The sequence below is a fragment of the Mastigoproctus giganteus genome, chromosome 14 (genome assembly GCF_048544385.1).
Source record: "Mastigoproctus giganteus isolate SK-2022 chromosome 14, ASM4854438v1, whole genome shotgun sequence".
In the NCBI taxonomy this organism is placed as follows: Eukaryota; Metazoa; Arthropoda; class Arachnida; order Uropygi; family Thelyphonidae; genus Mastigoproctus; species Mastigoproctus giganteus.
The window spans coordinates 3798898-3819685 of NC_143588.1; the positions used below are offsets into that span (position 1 = coordinate 3798898).

The 20788-nt window shown below is 39.0% G+C and overlaps 1 protein-coding gene across 2 annotated transcripts in view; it reads left to right on the forward strand.

Annotated features, from left to right (window-relative positions):
* LOC150074953 (CUGBP Elav-like family member 1) overlaps positions 1–20788 on the forward strand; it is an 824767-nt gene that overhangs the window by 625384 nt on the left and 178595 nt on the right. For both annotated transcript variants that reach the window (XM_090388957.1, XM_090388958.1), the window contains exon 13: positions 15756–15894. In XM_090388957.1, the coding sequence (XP_090245083.1) occupies positions 15756–15894 (139 nt within the window). The remainder of the gene's footprint in view (positions 1–15755; positions 15895–20788) is intronic.

A 20788-nucleotide genomic window follows, 5' to 3' on the forward strand; every position in this document is an offset into this window, starting at 1 on the left:
AAGAACTTATCTTGGAAGCTACTAGGCTTTACATACCAACTAAGAAATATTGTTCAAGTTTTAGGGCAAAATGGATGTCAGATTAACTAATGAGGCATATGGCAGAGAAGAAAAATGCATGGGATACATACAAATTAACACATGACACAGAAGCCTATGATAGATACAAGTTGATATGCAACCAAGTTACAAAGGAGGTTAGGCAGGCGAAGGCAGATTACGAGAAATCCTTGGCAAGGGATGCAAAGAAAAACAGCAAAGAGTTCTTTACTTATGTAAACTCTAGAAGGAAGGGGATGAATCAGATTGGTCCACTTGATATTGATGGGTCAAGTGTTGATGATCCTGCTCAGGTAGCTAACAAACTAAATGAATATTTTGCATCGACATTCACACATGAGGAGTTATTCAGCGAGGGGAATGCCAGAGGTGTATTCAACTCTAGCAGTAAACTACAGAATCTTGAAATAACTGGGAGTAAAGTGGAGGAGAAACTGTTGAAGATAAACACAAGAAAGGCACCTGGGGTGGATGGGATCTATCCAGTTATATTAAAGGAGGCAGCAAAGGAAGTAAGCAAACCCTTAGCCATAATTATGAGAGCTTCCTTGGACTCAGGGGAGGTACCCATAGACTGGAAATGTGCAAATGTGACCCCAATTCACAAAGGAGGATCAAAGGCTGACACAAGTAATTATAGACCTGTGAGCTTAACTTCTGTTCCAGGAAAATTAATGGAGGCACTGGTTAAAGAAGCACTGCAGGATCATTTAGACAAGACTTCAGTTATAGCTCAGACACAGCATGGTTTTGTTAAGGGGAAGTCTTGCCTGACCAACTTGATTGGATACTATGATGCAGTCACAAAGGAACTGGATGCAGGGAATAACTTTGATATTATATACTTGGATCTTAGAAAGGCTTTTGATACTGTTGCATATGGAAGACTGCTACACAAATTGGAGCAGTGTGACATTGGAGGCAAATTGCTGCTATGGATAAAGGGGTGGTTGAGGGGGAGAAGACAGAGAGTGGTAATCAATGGACACTGCTCATCGTGGACTGATGTTATTAGTGGAGTCCCTCAGGGCTCAGCGTTGGGTCCATTATTGTTTTCTGTATTTATAAATGATATTGGTGATGGTATATCGGGCTTAATGTCCAAGTTTGCAGACGATACAAAGGTTGGCAGGGTTGTCAAGGACACTACTGACACTATGCTGCTGCAACAGGATCTGGAAAGGTTGAGCAGATGGGCTGAGAGGTGGCAAATGAAGTTTAACATTGACAAATGTAAAGTACTACACATGGGAAACAGCAACCCCAGAGCAACATATTAACTTTGTGGTACTACACTGACAGTGGTAGAGAATGAAAGGGACTTGGGGGTGGTTGTGCAGGCAGATATGAAGTTCTCTGAGCAGTGCAGATGGGCTGCAAGAGTAGCTCATGGAGTATTGTCAATGATATACAGGAATTTTTCCAGCAGGGATAAGGAGGTGATTATTCCATTGTATAAGGCGATGGTCAGGCCACACCTAGAGTACTGTATACAGGTCTGGAAGCCTCATTTCAAGAAGGATGTAGAGCTGCTGGAACGAGTACAGAGAAGGGCAACAAGATTAGTGAATGGAACAAAGGGGTGCTCTTACGAAGAAAGGCTTAAGTTTTGCAAATTACAGTGTCTGGAGACTAGGCACCAGCGAGGTGATCTGATAGAGGTGTATAAAGCCTTGAATGGTTTAAGCATGCTCAATGCTGATGGGATTCTTCCTCTAGCTCAGAAAAATCACCTGAGAGGGCATAAATTCAAATTGAGGAAAGACAGATGTAGGATAGACGTGCGGAAATTTGCCTTTAGCCAGCGGGTGGTTGGTTGGTGGAACAGACTTCCATCCCTTGTGGTGGAGGTTGATAGCCTAAATAAGTTTAAGGCTCAGCTGGACAGGTATTTTGAACGAACAGAGGGGTGAAGTGGAAGTGGGTTTTTTTTTTTTTTTTTTTTGGCTGATGCTGCATAAGCTTGCTTTCTTGCATCAAATGCCTCTATTAATGCTAATACTTCACTTTCTGTATGATATTCTAAATTTTACCTGTGACATAGTAGTAGTAGTAGTAGTGGCATGTGATGCAAGAAAGAAATTATATAAAGATACAGTATGGTTGCCAAATGTTGACTGGACAGCCCAGTACAATTACAATAAATAAAAATATTGTTTTGGAATTTTCTCCATTGCAGTTTGATGTGGTACATCGCCATTTATCACTCTCTTGAAGGCATCTGGATTCAATAATTACTGGGACTGGAGGAATTTCTAAGGTTCCTTTTCAGTGAAGACTCTGGTCAGCCATTCTCAGGCAAAGAGAGTGCAGTTTTCCCCTGTGATTTATTCTGGATTTTTCAACCTGCATAATATGCAGATTGACCCATGAACACACTTCTAAAAATAACTACATCAAGATATACATATATACTTATATGTATATCTTGATATGTATATATATAGACATATATATATATATATATATATACTTTGCTGTTACTGCTGTTTTGTAAAATAGCCAGTTTTTATGTTAGTGATTTTAAACACTACTCACTGCCACCATGAAATGTTTACTCATCACCTACATCATAAATAACACCAAATGAATGAAATACTGTATAAGCTGGAACACGTTGGAATCATGGGTAAATTCTTAGATGGATCACAATGTGATCCATCTAAGAATGGAACTCTGGCTATAGGCAGAGTTCCCCTCTGAGCTGTGCAACTGCATAATGATGCAGTGGTTTTAAAAGGGCTGCACACTACAATTTTTGAGCAACACACACACATGCTGCATTTTGCAATGCAGCTGAATATGGCCACACCAAGATCCCAGCCCATCAAGGGTCCTCTCTCACGAAGGTTTCTCATATTTCTTTTGCTGGAATGCAAATAATGGTTTAAACAATTCAAAGAAATTATTTTTGTGGGGAAACGTACCTACTGACCTTGACTGATAAGAGATCACATTATCTTCCTGTTGAATGATTAAATAAAACTATTTATATAATTGTAAAATCTGTTTAATCTAATAGTTATAGTTACCTGTAATTCAGCCTGTAAAAATTGCACATAGTTAGTAATGATAATAACAGGGGGGGGGGTTTGCACAATGGCCCAGTGGTTATGACACTGGACTACCAGCTTGATGGACCCAGGTTTGAGTTCCACATTGGCAGAAGTGAATGCATCTCCATCACTCATGGAGACCAGCATAATAATAATAATAAATTACAATAATGACAACAATAATAGGTAGAGTAGTAGCTATTCTTATTAATTCTCACATTCCATCTAGGCTGATCCAATCAAGAACCAACTTAGAAGCTGTGGCAGCTCCTATTGCAGTTGGTACTTCAGTTACCATTGTTTCCATTTATATTCCACCATCTCTGCCACTTCCCCATTCAGAACTTGATAACCTTATTGCACAACTCCCAACTCCGATTTGTCTTTTCGTTGACTTTAGTGGATACCATACATTGTGCAGGTCTGCTACAATGGACACAAGAGGCAAATTGATTGAGGAATTTATGAATAATAATGGTCATAATTTATTAAACTCTGAATCTTCTACCTACATCCACCTACCTGCAGGATCTGCTTCTGCAGTTAACTAGTCAATTTGTTCACCATTCATATTTTCAATCAGGACATTAAAAAAAAATGGCAAACTGTAGCCATTTTCAATCCACTGCAGGATGGAAACCTCCTCAACAATTCATGTTGAGGGAAATGGACCAGAGAATCTGTAACACTAATGCAGTGCAGGTTGGCCGTATTTAGCAGTCATGGGCTTGAACACTGGTCTACTCAAAGAGCGCGTGCTGCTACACTCCCTCTCATGACCACTTGGCTGTGAATCATGATATGGTTGGTATTAACCAATCCATTCAACAGTGATCACTTTCCAATTATTTGCTCATTACAAACAGGAGTAACTCCAGATACTAACCAACAATCCACATGGAAGTTTAAAAAGGGGAATTAGGATAGCTGTTCTGCCCAAATACTTCTAGACAGACTTCATGTTGAAAAACAGCCTATTGGTTATGTAAGTAGTTACATCATCAATCATATTCCGACTGCAGCTAATGACACCATTCCAAAATCAAAACAGTATCACACTCACAGAATTCACTGGTGGAATACAGATTGTTTAATGCCAAACAGGAGAAAAGTCGTGTTTGTAATAATATCTGCAAGTATCCTACTGCTAGTAATCCCACTGCTTATAAAAAAACTTAAGGCAGAAGCAAAAGACAAATTAGATGGAACGCAAAATGGAATTTGTGGATTTCTTTCGACACTGAAACTCGGATAATTGGGAAAAGAATACAGGGGCTAAATCGCAGATTCATTTGACTACCTTAACCAATACTTAACTGAAAAGGGAAAGACTTAGCTACAGATGAAGAAATTACAAATGTACTAGCAGAATCATTTCCCTCTTATGCATCCTTTCAAAATATCAAAGCAGAAAGGCAGAATGGTATAGTAGTAATAGTAGTAGCAGTGGCATGTGATGCAAGAAAGCAAGTGTATGAGCATATGCAGCATCAGCCAAAAAAAAAAAAAAATCACACCATTCCCTCCAAATGCCTGTCCAGTTCCTCTTTAAGTTTATTCAACCTATCAACTTCCACAACGACAGATGGAAGTTTGTTCCAGCAATTAACCACCTGCTGGCTAAAGGCAAATTTCCGCACATCTATACTATATCTGTCTTTTCTTAATTTGAATTTATGCCCCCTTAGGTTCGTAATCTGAACAAGTGGAAGGATCCCATCAGAATTCTGAGTGCTCAACCCATTCAAGGCCTTATACACCTCAATCGATCACTGTGCAGGTGCCCAGTCTCCAGCCACTGCAATTTGCAGAACTTAAGCCTCTCTTGGTAAGAGGATCCCTTCATTCCCCTCACCAATCTTGTTGCCCTACAATGTACATGCACAAGCAAATCAACATCCTTCCTAAAATGAGGCCTCCAGACCTGTACTCAGTACTCAAGGCGTGGCCTGACCATTGCCTTATACATAGAGACAATCACCTCCTTTTCCCTGCTAGCAAAATTCCTATATATCATTGACAAAACCCCATGACCTACCCTGGCAGTCTGTCTGCATTGCTCAGAAAACTTCATATCTGACTGCACAATTACTCCCAGGTCTTTTTCATTTTCTACCATCTTAAGTGTAGTACCACACAGTTGGTACTTTTCTCTCGGGTTACTTCTACCCATACAGTACTTTGCATTTGTCAAGGATAAACTTCAGTTGCCACTTCTTAGCCCATCTGCCCAAATTATCTAGATCCTGTTGCAGTAGCACACTGTCATTAACGACCCTGCCAACCTTTGTATCATCTGCAAACTTTGACACTAAGCCTGACATACCTTCATCAATATCATTGATAAATATACAAAACAACAGTGGGCCCAACACTGAACCCTGTGGGACTCCACAAATAACATTAGTCCACGAAGGGCAGCACCCATTGATTACCACCCTCTGTCTTCTCTCACTTAACCATCCTTTTATCCATTGTAGCAACTTACCCTTAATACCATTCTGCTCCAATTTGTACAATAGTCTTCCATGCGCAACAGTGTCAAAAGCTTTCCTGAAATCCAAATATATGATATCAGAATTATTTTTTGCATCCAGTTCCTTTGTAACCACATCATAATAACCAATCAAATTTGTCAGACAAGACTTTCCCTTAACAAACCCATGCTGTGTCTGAATTATTGCTGCAGTCTTGTCTAGATGATCCTGCAATGCATCTTTAACCAGTGACTCCATTATTTTACCCAGAACCGAAGTTAAACTAACTGGTCTGTAATTACTCGTGTTACCCTTCGATCCCCCTTTGTGAATTGGGGATACATTTGCACGTCTCCAGTCCGTGGGAACCTCCCCTGAGTCCAAGGATGCTCTCATAATTATGGCTAAGGGTTTGCTTAGTTGCTTTGCCGCCTCCTTTAATATAACTGGATTGATCCCATCCACCCCAGGTGCCTTTTTTTATGTTTGTCTTCAACAATTTCTCCTCCCATTTGCTCTCAGTTATTACAAAATCATTAAGTACCCTGCTACAATTTGATAACCTTCTGCCATTCTCAAACCTTAATAATTCCTCATGTGTGAATGTAGATGCAAAATACTCATTCAGTTTTTTGCTGTCTGAGCAGGATCATCAACAGTCGAACCATCGATGTCAAGTGGATCAATCAGATTCATCCCTTTCATTTTAGAGTTTATATAAGTAAAGAAATCCTTGCTGTTTTTCTTAGCATCTTTTGCCAAGGATTTCTCATAAACTGCCTTCGACTGCCTAACCTCCTTTGTGACCCGATTACAGACTAACTTATATCTGCCATAGGCTTCTGAGTAGCTTGATAATTTATATGCATCCCATGCATTTTTCTTCTCTGTTATGAGTCTCATTAGTTCATTTGATAACCATTTAGACCTAAACTTTGAACAATATTTCTTAATAGGTATGAAACTTTTAGTAGCTTCCACGATTAATTCCTTGAATGCTTCCCAATTAGAATTTACTGTTGGTAACATCGTCAGTTGATCCCACTGTACAGAATTTATAAACTGTCTGAGACCAGTGTACTCACCTTTACGGAAGCAAAAACCCTTTCCTTTACCCCTGATGGTAATTAAATCTTTAAGTAAATCCCACATCAGCACACTGTGATCACTGCCACCTAGTGGTTCCTTTATCTGCTAATTCTTAATACACGAATGATCACTGCTGATAACCAGATCAAGAGTATTACTCTCTCTGGTTGCCTCTTGAACATGCTGCTGCAGAAAACAATCATCCAATAAATCCACAAAAGTCTGACTAGTGTGTGAGTGACCATCCACAAGTTCCAGTCAATATCTGGGAAGTTAAAATCCCCCATTATAAGACATTCTGATTTACTTACCCACTCTATTTCTCTGTTCAATTGTTCATTGTACTCATTCTAGTCATTAGACCTATAACACACTCCTGCTCTTATTTTTGCTTTCGCAGTGCTTATGTCACACCAAACTGACTCAACAGTGTACTGTTCATCTATATCAACTGGATGCACTTCTTTTGATTATATGTTTTTCTTAATTAACAGCATAACACCTCCCCTTCCTATCTTGTCTATCCTTTCTGTACACATTGTACTCCCCAAATTCCAGATCTGCATTCCTTATATCTGGGTGACACCACGTCTCTGCTATCCCAACAATATCCGCCTTTGATGTCTTGACCAATACTTCAAATTCATCAAATTTATTTACTATACTTCTAGCATTGGTATACATGCAAGATACATGCACCTATTCCTATTCCCCCTAACACATCCCATATACCCACCTATTTCACGATGACTACAATCCGTCCCTGAAACCCCTAACACCTTTCACTCCAGGTCGCTACTTATTCCAATAGAAGTTGTGCAAGAATCACCTTTGCCTGTAGCTACTGTTAAACTATTAGGCCTTGTATCCCTCCAAGCTAGCAGTTTTCTGACCCACCTAATACTGCCTCAATAGCATCAGCAAATATTCTTGCACCCTTTCTATTTAAGTGTATCCCAATCCTGTAGACGCAGTCTCTCCTGTTAACAAGTACAGACCAGGCTGAAAAAAATTCTACCCCTTGAGCCTTGCACAATCTTTCCAGGGCCGAATTGATCGACAAGGCTCTCGTCATATACTCCCTCCTATCATGTCTGGACAGCATTGTAGACACTTTCAAATTCAACCCTAATTCACGGCTTTTTTTCAACGGTGACCTGTACTTGTTAAGTAATTCCGCCGGTCTCCTACTCTTAATATCATTAGTGCCAATGTGTACAACTATATCACCTTTTGTGCCCTTAAAAGTTATCCGCTCTACAACGTCTCCAACCTTTGCCCCTGGCAGACATACCCTGGTCCTGTTCCACCTATCCTTTTTACATATCATGTTCCCCGTTTCCCTGACAATAGAGTCACCAACAACTACTTGGAGGTATTATTGTTTGCTTTGGGTATTATTGTATCCCAAGATATTTTGTGTATTTCCAAATAACTTTTAAAACTAAAAACGAGATATCTCAGGATAATCCATGAAGCGGTTAATAAAATGCAACAAAGGGCCATCGTTAACGGCTGTTGACTCTCACAGCAGACAACAGTTGCTATCCATTTTTGTAGACAACACAAGCTTCATCTGGATCCTGAACTTCAAATTTCCAATGACTCCATCCCAGTCACTGCTAACATCAGATTTCTAGGATTAATCTTTGACAACAAATTAAATTTCTTAGACCATATTAAAAATGTATGTACTTCATATTTAACTTTTTAAAAAAAATTAAATATACTCAGAACTTTATCCACCCTAACATGGGGGTGCAGATTTCACCTCCCTGCTTCAATTATACAAGGCATTAATCAGATCCCATCTCGATCATGGTGCTCCTGTCTGTGATTCTGTCAGAACAAGTGCTTTGAACTGGCTTGATCCAGGTCAGCACAGTGCCTTGAGGATTGCACTTGGGGCTTTCAGAACATTGCCAGCACATAGCTTCTGCGTTCATGCTCATGAATTTAGAAGCTATGTGCTGGCAATGTTCTGAACCGCAATGATTCCCAGCAATATGAGCCCCCGCTTACTTTACGTAGGAAAACACTGCTACTGAAGTATGCTGCCAAAATACAAAGTTGTGCCTCATATCCAATTCAGTCATACCTTTTCAATTCATCATTAGAAAACCTCTACAGAAATAAACCTAGCATAGTAAAATCAGCTGGTCTCTGCCTTCTTGAACTGTTGCAGGTTTGGAATGTTTCCATTCATTCTATGCAACAGGTAGTAACATGTGCTCAACCACCATGGACTTAGCATTAGCATTAGTAGAGGCATATGATGCAAGAAAGCAAGCTTATGCAACATCAGCCAAAAAAAAAAAAAAAAAAACCCTTCCACTTCACCCCTCCGTTCGTTCGAAATATCTGTCCAGCTGAGCCTTAAATTTATTTAGGCTATCAACTTCCACAACAAGGGATGGAATTCTGTTCCACCAACCAACTACCCGCTGGCTAAAGGCAAATTTCTGCACATCTATCCTACATCTGTCTTTCCTCAATTTGAATTTATGCCCTCTCAGGTGATTACTTCTCCTCCTCTACCAACCTGTGACACTTACCTCTACCAGTGGGGAAAAATATTCTACAAGCATCAAATGTGAAAAACTTCATGCATTTCACACTCACAGATATACTGATTTTTCTCCAATTTCTACAGATTGCTCTAAATCCAACTCAAACAGTGGAGCAGCAGCTGTATTCCTAAATACCACTATTTCAGCATCCCTTCTACCTGAATTCAGTATTTTCTCAGCAGAATTATATGCAATTAAACTAGCCTTAAAAAATCTCCATTCTGACAGCTCATTAAAATTTTTTATTTACACTGATTCCCTCAGCTCAATCTTAGCATTATGTAATTCTTGAGATAAAGTTCACCCTATTCTAAATGAAATTAGATTATCACTGCAGATTGAAGAATGCCACCAACTGGTCACCGTCTGCTGAATTCTGGCACATTCCAAAATTTCTGGTAATGAACTGGCTGATAAAGCTACAAAAAATCCAGCTACCTTAGATTTAACCAATATCCCTGTTCCAGCATCAAACTATCCACAAATCAGTCATGCTGCATGCCTGTCAGAATGGACAGCACTCTAGCACTCTCAAACTAATAATAAACTCTTGCAGTTTAAACAGGATCCAAAAGTTTGGTGTTCCAGTGTCTGTACATCAAGAAGAGAAGAAATAGTCCTTTAAAGAGTAAGAATAGGTCATACACATCTGACCCACCTTCACAGGAGATGATCCACTGCAGTGTCCACATTGTTATATAAATCTGACTGTTAAACACATTCTCATTGAATGCCCATACTATAAACAAGACAGAAATTCAACCTTGCTATCGTTGGTTAACCTTTGGAAACTAATAAATCTAGAGAATCTTATCAGTGACAACGCAAATATTTCTGAATTTTTCAACTTTCTGAAGAAAATTGGAGTTTTTAATCATTTCTGATCTCAGCCTTTTCTGACGTTACGAGAATTTATCATCTATTCCTACAATAAATAAATAGGCGCATTACAGCCAAAGCAGCTTATGCACCATCAAACCCCCATAACGATGATAACAACAACAAAAGACATGTAAATTCAACACACACACACCACAGGGCCCCAGAAGTCAAAGCGGAGAACTGATAATTTATATTAAACTGAGAAGGAAAGGATCAGCTTGGTTGGATTATGGCATTCAACTTTACTAAGTGTAAATACTATTCTTGAAGTGCATCAGGGATTATTATAATATTATGTCTGCATGTTGAATATAGTTTGGACATAATTGGTAAGGGCTACATTAGTAGTTGTGCTCTATAATAAAGAGATGTTCATGATCTCTCTGTAATGGGCTGATCCTTGAAAGTAGACTCTGGGGGTTATCATAGACTGGGCACTCATGTTATAGGTGCCGTCAATCTTCGAGAGCACCACAGGTGAAGTGTGAGCCACCAACTTTGTTGAGCTGATAGAGCTTGGTCTTAAAAGACCCATGCCCTGTCATAATAAAGGTCATAAATAGCCCTGCAGAAAACAAGATAATATCTGCAGCAAATTTTTTGACAGTCTCCCTCTCCAGCAGGTCAAGTCCAGGACATGTGCCATTTTTAGTGTGTTTAAAGCTGCCTTTAGCTCATCCTGGGAAAAGGGAGGTTCTATTTCTGCATTGTGCTAACTCAGATTGTTGTTTAGGGTAAAAGCAAGATCTTCTACAGGGAATAATTCATTTAGAATATTGTGCATAGTGTCCTCCCAGGTATGGGTGTGGCTACCATCTGCGGCAGTGGTGGTGGTTGTATTGACCACTTTCCCTAGTGGGAACTTGTTTGTGACAGTCTGTTGTGTAACAGACTGTTACACAACACCCCAAGGGTCCTTTTGCTGGATGAACCAACCAACTGTTGCCAGGATTCCCTTTTCCTGCACCTTGTAGGGTGGTGTAGTTGTTCCTTAGGGTCTTATAAGCCTCCCTCAGTGCATTAACTTAATTCTCAGGCCAGGTTGCTTGAGCTCTTTGAAAATTTTTTCTGGCCTGGTGAACTCTTTGCCGGAGGGATTCCAGTTCCAGGGAACACCAGAGAACTGCATTTGGTCTTGGTTTCTTTCTTCATAGAGGAATTGCATCCCTTTATTAAGGGATGCATCCCTTTGTTAAAGCCTGTGCTATTATTTCACAGTGGTTTGCAAATGCTTAATGCTGCTGAAGTTCAGGCTGAATGTTATTCATTTCTGAGCTTAAAGGTTGCTGGAATGTATACTATTTGGCTCTTTTTATGTTATACCGTGAGAGAAAAAGAATAGCCACAAAGCTCCATGAGTATTGGCAATCAAATTGGGAGCAAGAAACCAGAGGTGCTGTTACCAAAAGATTTTTGCCACAGGTGGCAATGATTAGCCCAAAGGCACCAAAGTGGTATGCCCCTGGACTTTTTACAACCTTTATATTAACAGGTCACTGCTCCCTAAAGGCAAAACTAACTTCCTTAGGGCTGACTGATTACCCAAATTGTACCTGTAGTGAGAGTGAAGACTGGACACACATTCTTTATGAATGTACAATCTTAAGAAATCCAAAGAACACGGTTAATAGATTGTCCCCCTTCCCAGGGGACAAGAACATCTTTTCATAACAGAAGAAAAAAAAAAAAAAAAAAAAAAATATATATATATATATATAAAGCCATCGCCAACTGTACTCAACAAGTATTTGAAGTAAGAAGAAACATGCAGAGACAGTCCTTACAGCCTCCCCCGCAGCCAGACTAACCAATAACTAAAACTGTCCATGTCTCCCACCACACCCAGATGATCAGTTTTAATCTAATGGGGTAGCTGTAACCAGCACCCTGAAAGATACCTACATTTGGACTTAATCGAATTGATGACTGAGCCACCCAGGGTTACTCTGAGTGAATATAAAGGGGAGGGAAATGTACAGGCAGCTAGAGATGCAACTCAGCTGAATAATATTAGTAAGCTTGTGGCAAGGGGATGCAATATAGAATGAAAAAAGAATGAATGAGTGCAAAAGAATTGAGTGAAAGTGCTGGGTACTGAATGAATATGATAGAGTGAAATTGAAATTGTGGTGAAAGATAAAGAATGTAAAGTTATGGTGAAAGAGAGTGACCCAGCAAGGAAGCAAAAGAGAGTGAATTAGAATTTTGGTAAAAGGGTGTGAGTGAAGGTATGAATATAATTGAGAATATGAGAACATATTGCTAAAATACAGGTAACCCTCGTATAACATGGTAGTTAGGTTCCTATAAAATCTTGTGTAGTGCAAAACTGTGTTATATGGGACTAAGAACCAGTACAAAAAGGGGGGTTTACATTCCAGGAGCTAACAAAAATACATTCTAGATTTTGTGTATCTTCTGCTCTTTTTAAAAAATCATTAATCTGGGTTTGTTTGCTTTTGCTTGATAGATCTTTGTAATTTCATTGTATGGAACTAAGCATTTTTGAAGCTCCCTTTTGAACTCTGGGCTCTTTCAGTTGAAGAATCTGAATTTTAAAAAAATAAGATTCTAATTGCTCGCCTAACTTTATGCCTTTCTATATACTTTTTAGTGTAAAATTTGGAAGTTCAGAAGTTTCATCTGCGCTATCATCCTCTGAATTGATTTGATTAACCTCCGATGCCATTTCCACCAAATCCGCTTCACCAGCCTCTTTTTCTACCAGTAATTCTTGAATGTCTTCAGTAATTATATTTATTTATTTATTTTTTTTTTTTTTAGGAGCATCGGCAACTAAGGCTATGTTGTTCTGCATGTTCTGAGGTTGATTTTCTATTTTTCTTGACAAAAAAACCCGAGTTTCTGGGAGGAAAAAATCATGCCACCCTCTCCTGAGACCAACTAACTCAGCCACGTGAAAATTACCCATAAAAATTCCTCCTGTCATCGACGGTATTCAAACTTGGGTCTTTTCCACCCGGTGTAGGGATGATGGTCATCCTACCAACTGTGCTACCCACAAGGGCTTCAGTAGTCATATCAGCAAAGTCTTCCCCTCCTACCAACTTAGTAAGTTCTACTATCGCATGGATTCCATTTTCTGTCGGTACAACAATATTTGCTGAATGAACTGACTCTGGCTGTACATTCTTCCAACACGCATTTAATGTTGACAATTTTACTTCTTTGTCACAGATTCCGATACAGTCCACAATTGAAAAATGTTTCCATGCATGCCTCCATCACTTCAATTTTCAATCAATTCAATTCGGAATCAATTGTAACGATTTTCTGATATAATGAGTTTCCAAAATCCATTGTAACGATTTTCTGATGTAATGAGTTTCAAAGGTAGATATAATGCCTTGATCTAATTAAAGAAGTTGTACTAGGTGGTAGGAATATTACTTCAATGTTTGGATGACTAAAATCTTTTGGATGGCCTGGCATGTTGTCCAGTAGTAATAAAACTTTGAAATCTAGATTTTTCCACAAGTTCAATAGCACAGAATGTAATATGGGGATATCCCAATATTGTTTTTTTTTTTTTTTTTTTGCATAACGATTAGCTAGCCAAAAGCGGAGATTCACAAAAAAGAATGGAAATGTTGAAACATTACATCCAACATAATAGCAGAGTTTTCCCCTGCACAAAACTCAAAAATACCATGGTGTGCAAGCTTTCCACAATTCTCTGTGTTAGAGTGAAACTGTCTTATATAAGTACCGTGTTGTGAGAGGATTGCCACACTTTATCAATTGTGTTAGAGTGAAACCATGTTGCATTCCTCCCACCCCTCCCTGGTGTGAGAAACAGGATGAATGTATGGTGGGGGGGAACATAATTTAGCAAAAAAAAGAAAAGGAAAAAGTTATAATATAAAATGTTAGGAAAAAAAGCATCAAATCAGAATTAATGCAGAATGTGAATGAGAGATATAAGTGAAACAATGTCTCTTTCCCCCCCCCCCAGATTGACTGGTGGGCTAGTGAGCCATTTATAGCCCTATGCCCATCTAAGCAGACACCATGCCACAGACACTGGGATAGTGTGCAAAAATGGAACTCCAACATAGGGGACCCTTTCCCTATGATCTTTCATTCCTACCACCTGGGGTGTTTATTCTCTTACCCTGAGTGGTGTCCTCCCCACTAACAACTATCAACTCCTATCCCTAGGTCAGGGTGGTCATCCTGACCTGACAGGCCCCCTTCTATCCTCCATTTCAACCAGGTGGATGCCTTCTCTACTGCCCATCCTCTTTTCCTCTACCACTTTAACACCCTCCCACCTGCTATCTCCCCACTATTTCTTTCTGAGTTTCAATTTCTTCTTTTCTTTTTTTTTTTTTTTTTATTGGATTCTCTCTGTCTGTAGCTTTGGCTACCCCAGGGTTTGCCCCACCAGTGCTTTACATTCCCTACTGCCCAGCCTGCCTCCTTGTGGTGCTGGACGGTAAAGTAGAGGTTTTTGTGTGAAAACACAAGCCCCTAAGAGGCTAAGAGGCCAGATGAACAACATAACCCACACTAACACTAGACAAACACTCATCTATATAAATCTGGCCTTTACAGAGTTTGCATTCATCACATTGCTTGGCACAGAGTTGGGGGAAACCCCGTAGCCGCATTACAATTAACACTATATTCTACACATATACATATTCTATGTTCTAAACAATTCTAATATTAACTGCAAATATTAACACCAGTACTACATAAACACTCACTAACCTACATAAATCTGGCTTTTACAGAGTTTTGTATTCATCACATTGCCTGAGGTGGAGTTGGAGACCCCTGGAGCCACATTGAAAATAACACTATACACTATGTTCTAAACAATTCCAAAACTAGGGGTCATAAATTCAAATTACAGGGTTTGAGTTTTAGATTAGATTGTAGGAAGTTTTATTTTAGCCAGCGAGTCATTGATTGCTGGAACAAGTTGCACTCGCAGGTAGTTGAGGCTGACAGTTTGAGTAAATTCAAGTGTCAATTGGATACTTAACTGTGTGAGGAGGGAAGCATATAATTTGTGTTTTCTTATTTACTCGGTCGCTGGTTTGGTTTTTTTTTTTTTTTTTGCCACCGCAGCAAAAGCCTGTGGCTCCCTTGCACTATATGGCAAATACTATTACTATATAAATCATATATAAATAGAAATATATACAAATGTGCAGTTTTAAAATTTAATGCTCTTAACTTTTTTTTTCTTCACCAAAAACTGGAAGTAACTATTACTTTCATGTTTATGTTTTGTAGCTGTAATTTTTTTTTGTTTTAGCAGAATTAATTCTTTTTTTTTTAATAACATGTAAATAGTGAAGCCTATTTTAATATATGATTTTTTATTACAAAATTGAAAAGTTAGATACAGAAAGTATGGATATATGTTAATAAATTATGATATATCAGTATACTAAAAGCAGGATTCAAAAAAAGTTGCAAAACGTTTTACATAAACAAAAAGCAAACCTGGTCACCCATCAGATGCATGCAACTTCCATTTCAAGAAACAGGAGTTTGACTAGTGCCAGGTTAAATTATCTTTTATAAGATAATTTGTTTATATGTACCTGAAGCCCTTTAAATAAAATTTTATTTATGATTATTAGGAAATGTATCAGGGAATACTTCAAGTACAAGTTCATCACTTAGTGGTGGTGTGGGCTCGATGAGTCCTGTATCCAGTATGGCACTGGGAATGACCACAAGCTCTTTAACTACAATGGGTGCACTTACTGGTGTTAATGGGTAAGTTCCTTGCATTAGTTGCATGAACTTTTTAAATTAACCTCCCGTGTGTAACTAGATGTTTGTTTTCATTGTTTCAACATTAATTATTGAAACCTCAGTAACAGTATTTTTGATGAAAATAGTATAAAAGGATAGTGAATATATAAATTTTTAAATGATTTACATACATTATATATGCACACACCTTTTTGGCTACATGTTGCTTTTTTTAAAAAAAAAAAAGCAACGTTCATAGTGTATTTCAAATCATATACAGTAGACTGTTGAAATAACGCCACCCCAAATAATGAAACATTCAAGCTAACGGCACATCAAGATCGGATATTTACATACATCGCAGATGTCTTGCAGTACTGAAAAAAGAAAACAGCAAGTCATGTGAGGCGCCTCCGTAGCCAGGTGGAAAGGAGCAGCAATGCGTAGCACACGCTTCTTGATTAGACCGGGGTTCGAGCCCATCACCACCAAATACGGAGGATGCGGAAAAGTCAGGGAATGACCACCGCATATCCCAGAGCAATATGGCCTTAGTTGCTAATGCTCCTAAAAACCAAAATAACAACAACAACAACAAGTCACGTGATTACTGTATTTGTTTACGTTCTCCATTTTGAAAGTGAATTCTGTACTGATATTATGGATTATACTACTGTTTTACATTTATTTTAAATTAAAAACTCCTCACTATGGCTCCTAAAGTTAATAAACCTCATACAGAGAAGAAAAGAACAACATTAAAGCTCAGTGACAAACTTGATATAATCCAAACTATTACATTAAGGTCACCCGGAAAGTTAATTCATATACCCATGTGTATTGTGTGTGTAAATTGCATGTGTTGACTGGTCGATTTGCTGTTTTTCTGGGGGAAAAACGTTGCTCTCTACAGCACCTGAGACAACTAACTCAGCCACAGAGTGAAAAAAGCCCATGAAAGATCCTCGCATCATCAATGAGATTCGAACCAGGCTTTTTTCACCCAGTGTGGGTAGGATGGTGATGATACTACTGTGCTGCTACCCATGCAGACTAAACTTAATATAATAATAAAGAAAATAGAATGGGGCACAAGCAGGAGCATATTACTGACAGAATATAACATTGGATCATCAAAATGTTTTTGTTTTTTATGTGCTGTTAGTAAAATTGCATTCTTAATCTCTCTATTTGTTATTTAGACTCGTTATTTCTGCATTAAATATATTAAAAATAAAACTTTCTAGATAACAAAAAATCAAAATAACAACCTTAAATCCCCGAAGGTGCAATTATTCCGAAAGTCTACTGTACCAAGAAATAACAAGTTGGTATGCTACAGACTGAGGTATTAACAATTTTAGAAATACTACCAAACTGAGGGTTTGATATTAAAGTCATGCTACGTCGTGAATACTCACTGGGAAAAAGGGAGAGAGAAAAAATGTATTGCTAGGAACCTCTTCAAAAAATGTGTGAATTACTCACGTTTACTAATAGGACTTGATGAGTTTCGTATGCTTTGCTAATGACAAAGATATGCACTCATGAGCCAAAACATTATGTTCACCTGTCTAATAGTTTGCTGGGCTGTCTTTCACTGTGATAGCCACTTGTACTTGGCTTAGCATCAACTTCTTGAGACTACAGCAGGTGTTCTCAAGTATCATGGCTAGCTGGATAGAAAGACCACCTGGAGTTAGGCAAGAGAGTGAGGCAATGGTATGGACTGGAGAATGCTGTGTTCCACCACATCCCACAAATGTTCAATGGGATTGATGTTAGGGGAATTTGGCAGATAGGGAAGCACATGGAATGCTTCGACATGGTTCTCAAACCATTCCTGCACAGTATGGGCCTTGTGATGCAGGTTTTTGTCTTGTTGAATGAGCCCAGTGTCAGCTGGATACACAATCACTATGCAGGGCAAAGCTTTGTCCAGAACAATGCCAAGGCTTATTCCTCGTCCCCATAGAACATTACTCCACTACCTAGCAGTAAGGGGGGATGTTCAGTGGGGGATGAAGGATCTATGAAAACATCCCCCAAACCATGATGCCACTAGCCCGTTTTCATCCCATCTCTGCAGTCTAGGTGCAGCTGCTCACCTTCGAATATGCACACCTGATAATTGGCATGATGGAGCTGGAATCTTGATTTATCAGACCAGGCAACTTTTGCAGTTGTCCAATGTCTGGCAACAGTGCTCCTCTGTGCACTGTAGGCAGAGGTGTTGATGACAGTCAGTCAATATGGGCATATGAACAGATCACCTGCTCCATAGGCTTATCTACAAGGGTGTCTGCTGAATGGTGTTGCTTGGAAGTGCTTGTGCTCTCTGGTTATAGTCTACCATTAATTGAGGGATCAAGAACCATCTGTTGTTCCCAGACAGCACATGCCAACCACCATTTTATCTTGACCAGTGGTGGTGGTGGTCTCCCCATCCCAGTACGTTAGGTGAAGTGGTAGTGTGGCCCTCTCTGGACCATTCCTCCCACCCTTCACTACAGGCCCTTAAATAGCTGATAATGCTTGCAGTTGCTAAGATGCTATCCCCTTGGCTTCCTAATGCCACAAATCATTCTTCCTTTAAACTTCATTAGACTCTTACCTTTCCCCATTGCACAGGCTTTGTACTAAGTGACAGGCACTGACATGTCATCACTATGTATGCTGCACCGATCAGTGATGTCATTCCTAGGTGCTGTGGGATTTGTCCACTCGTGGAGATGAATGGTCATAATGTTTTGCTCATGAGTGTATAAGTGATATATCTATTGCTATTAAATATGTTAATCTTAGTCGTTTTTTTTTTTTATTATTATTCTTGTACATCTTAATTTTGTACTCAAAAGTTTCAAAATATTGATAGTTAAGATTTACTTTCCTTCCATAAATGGTGACTCCATAGCCGGGTGGGCAAGAGCAGCAGTGCATAGAACACACTTCTTGATTAGACTGGGGTTCGAGCCCATGACCACCAAATACGGAGGATGCGGAAAGGTCAGAGAATGACCACCGCATATCCCCGGAGCAATATGGCCTTAGTTGCTAATGCTCCTAAAAACCAAATAACGACAACAACAACCTTCCATAAATAAGCAACATGATAAAAAATGGAAATGAATTATAAATAAATGGAGAATCATGTTTAACAATCTGTCATGCAAGAACCTTAACTGACCTTAACTATACATATATTTTATTTAAATCAGATCCTATATGTGTTCTGTTTTTACCAAAGACTTCTTGGCATGAGGTTTGTGTTGATATTTAGTTTCACAATTTGATTATTAATACAGTGTTTTTCTACATTTTCATGCTGCATATCATCTATCTTTAATTTTTCCTCTCTCAACATTGGAACCCATAAGTGAGGCATCTGGCTTCATACTGATGGATGAGGAGTATCACAGTGATACTGCTGATCCTTTAGATTAGCATCACTAGAATTCCACAGCCAAGGTTCCAAGGTAAAATCATGAAATCCAGTTTCTTTGGTGTGTGTGTGTGTGTGTGTGTGTGTGTGTGTGTGTGTGTGTGTGTGTGTGTGTGTGTGTGTGTTCACTGCAACCAGTGGAAATTTTTTGGAAGGGGATCCTGGTAGTTAGGGGCTTAACACTTCGACATACCAGTTTAACCCCCTCCCCACTTCAAGAAGGCAGGAGATCTTGGGTTGGCGGCCCCGGGTGCCAAGCGATTTCTGAGCTCTATAAATTGATCTAAAGCATTTTCCTTAAAAGGATTCACTCTTCTCTTTAAGTATAAAGTTATCTTCTCTTATGTTCTTCAAAACGCACAGTTGACTTCATCTTATAAGTAATAAGTTAAGTCAGGAAAGAAAAGACACCTTTCCTTTTATTTCTTATTAGAGTTACTAACCTAACAACTGCTTGGCCACTATTGGCATTACTCCTACCTCCTCATGGCAGGGCCAGTAACCCGAGTGGTAAAACGAGTTCTCATCCACTGAGATCATCTATTGATACGGACCAACCTGATTGTGACCATTATCAAAATAAAAGGCAAAAAAAAAAGATCCATGTCATCAAGACCACCCAGCCTTTCTCCTTATTCATTCACTGTCGGACTATCCCCATTTCTAATCCAGAAATGTTTGAGAAATGCTGCAGGACCACCAAAGATGGTAAAACGTCTACAGTCTGAAGATCTGCTGGTAGAAACGATAAAACCAAAACATTCAGAAACATTAATGAAACTGACCACCTTTGTTGGAATACCTGTGAATATAACACCACACGCCACTCTGAATACCTCCAAAGGAATTATAGCAGAGTGGGACCTCATTAACATCTCAGAGGAAGAAATTGTGCAAGAGTTAGCTGATCAAAGAGTCACACAAGCAAAGAGAATATTAATCTGGAAAGATGGAGAATTAACACCTACACAAAACATAATACTGACTTTCAGTACCTGAAACTTACCATCAATGATTAAAGCAGGATATCTAAATTGTACGTTCATATATACTGAATCCCATCAGATGTTATAAGTGCCAGAAATATGGACACTCCCAGGTAGCATGCCGTGGCACTATGATATGCCCAAATTGTGGTTCAAAAGAACACACTCAGGCGGACTGTACTGTAACCACCTGTCCCAATTGCAAAAGAAATCATTTGGCATATTCCAAAAATTGTGAAAATTTAAAAGTTGGAAAAGAAGTACAAAAATACAAAACAAAAAATAAAGTAACGTACCAGGAAGCCAAAAAGCACATCATGCAGTTTATGCCGAAACGCACATATGCACAAGCAACTCAATAGAAACATTCTGTTGCTACTCAAACTGACATTACAGTCTCTCCAAACACTTCTTTTGCCGATTGGGCCGGGGCTTAATGCTAAGCCGCAACCTACCAAACAAAACCAAATAGAACAAGCAATCAACA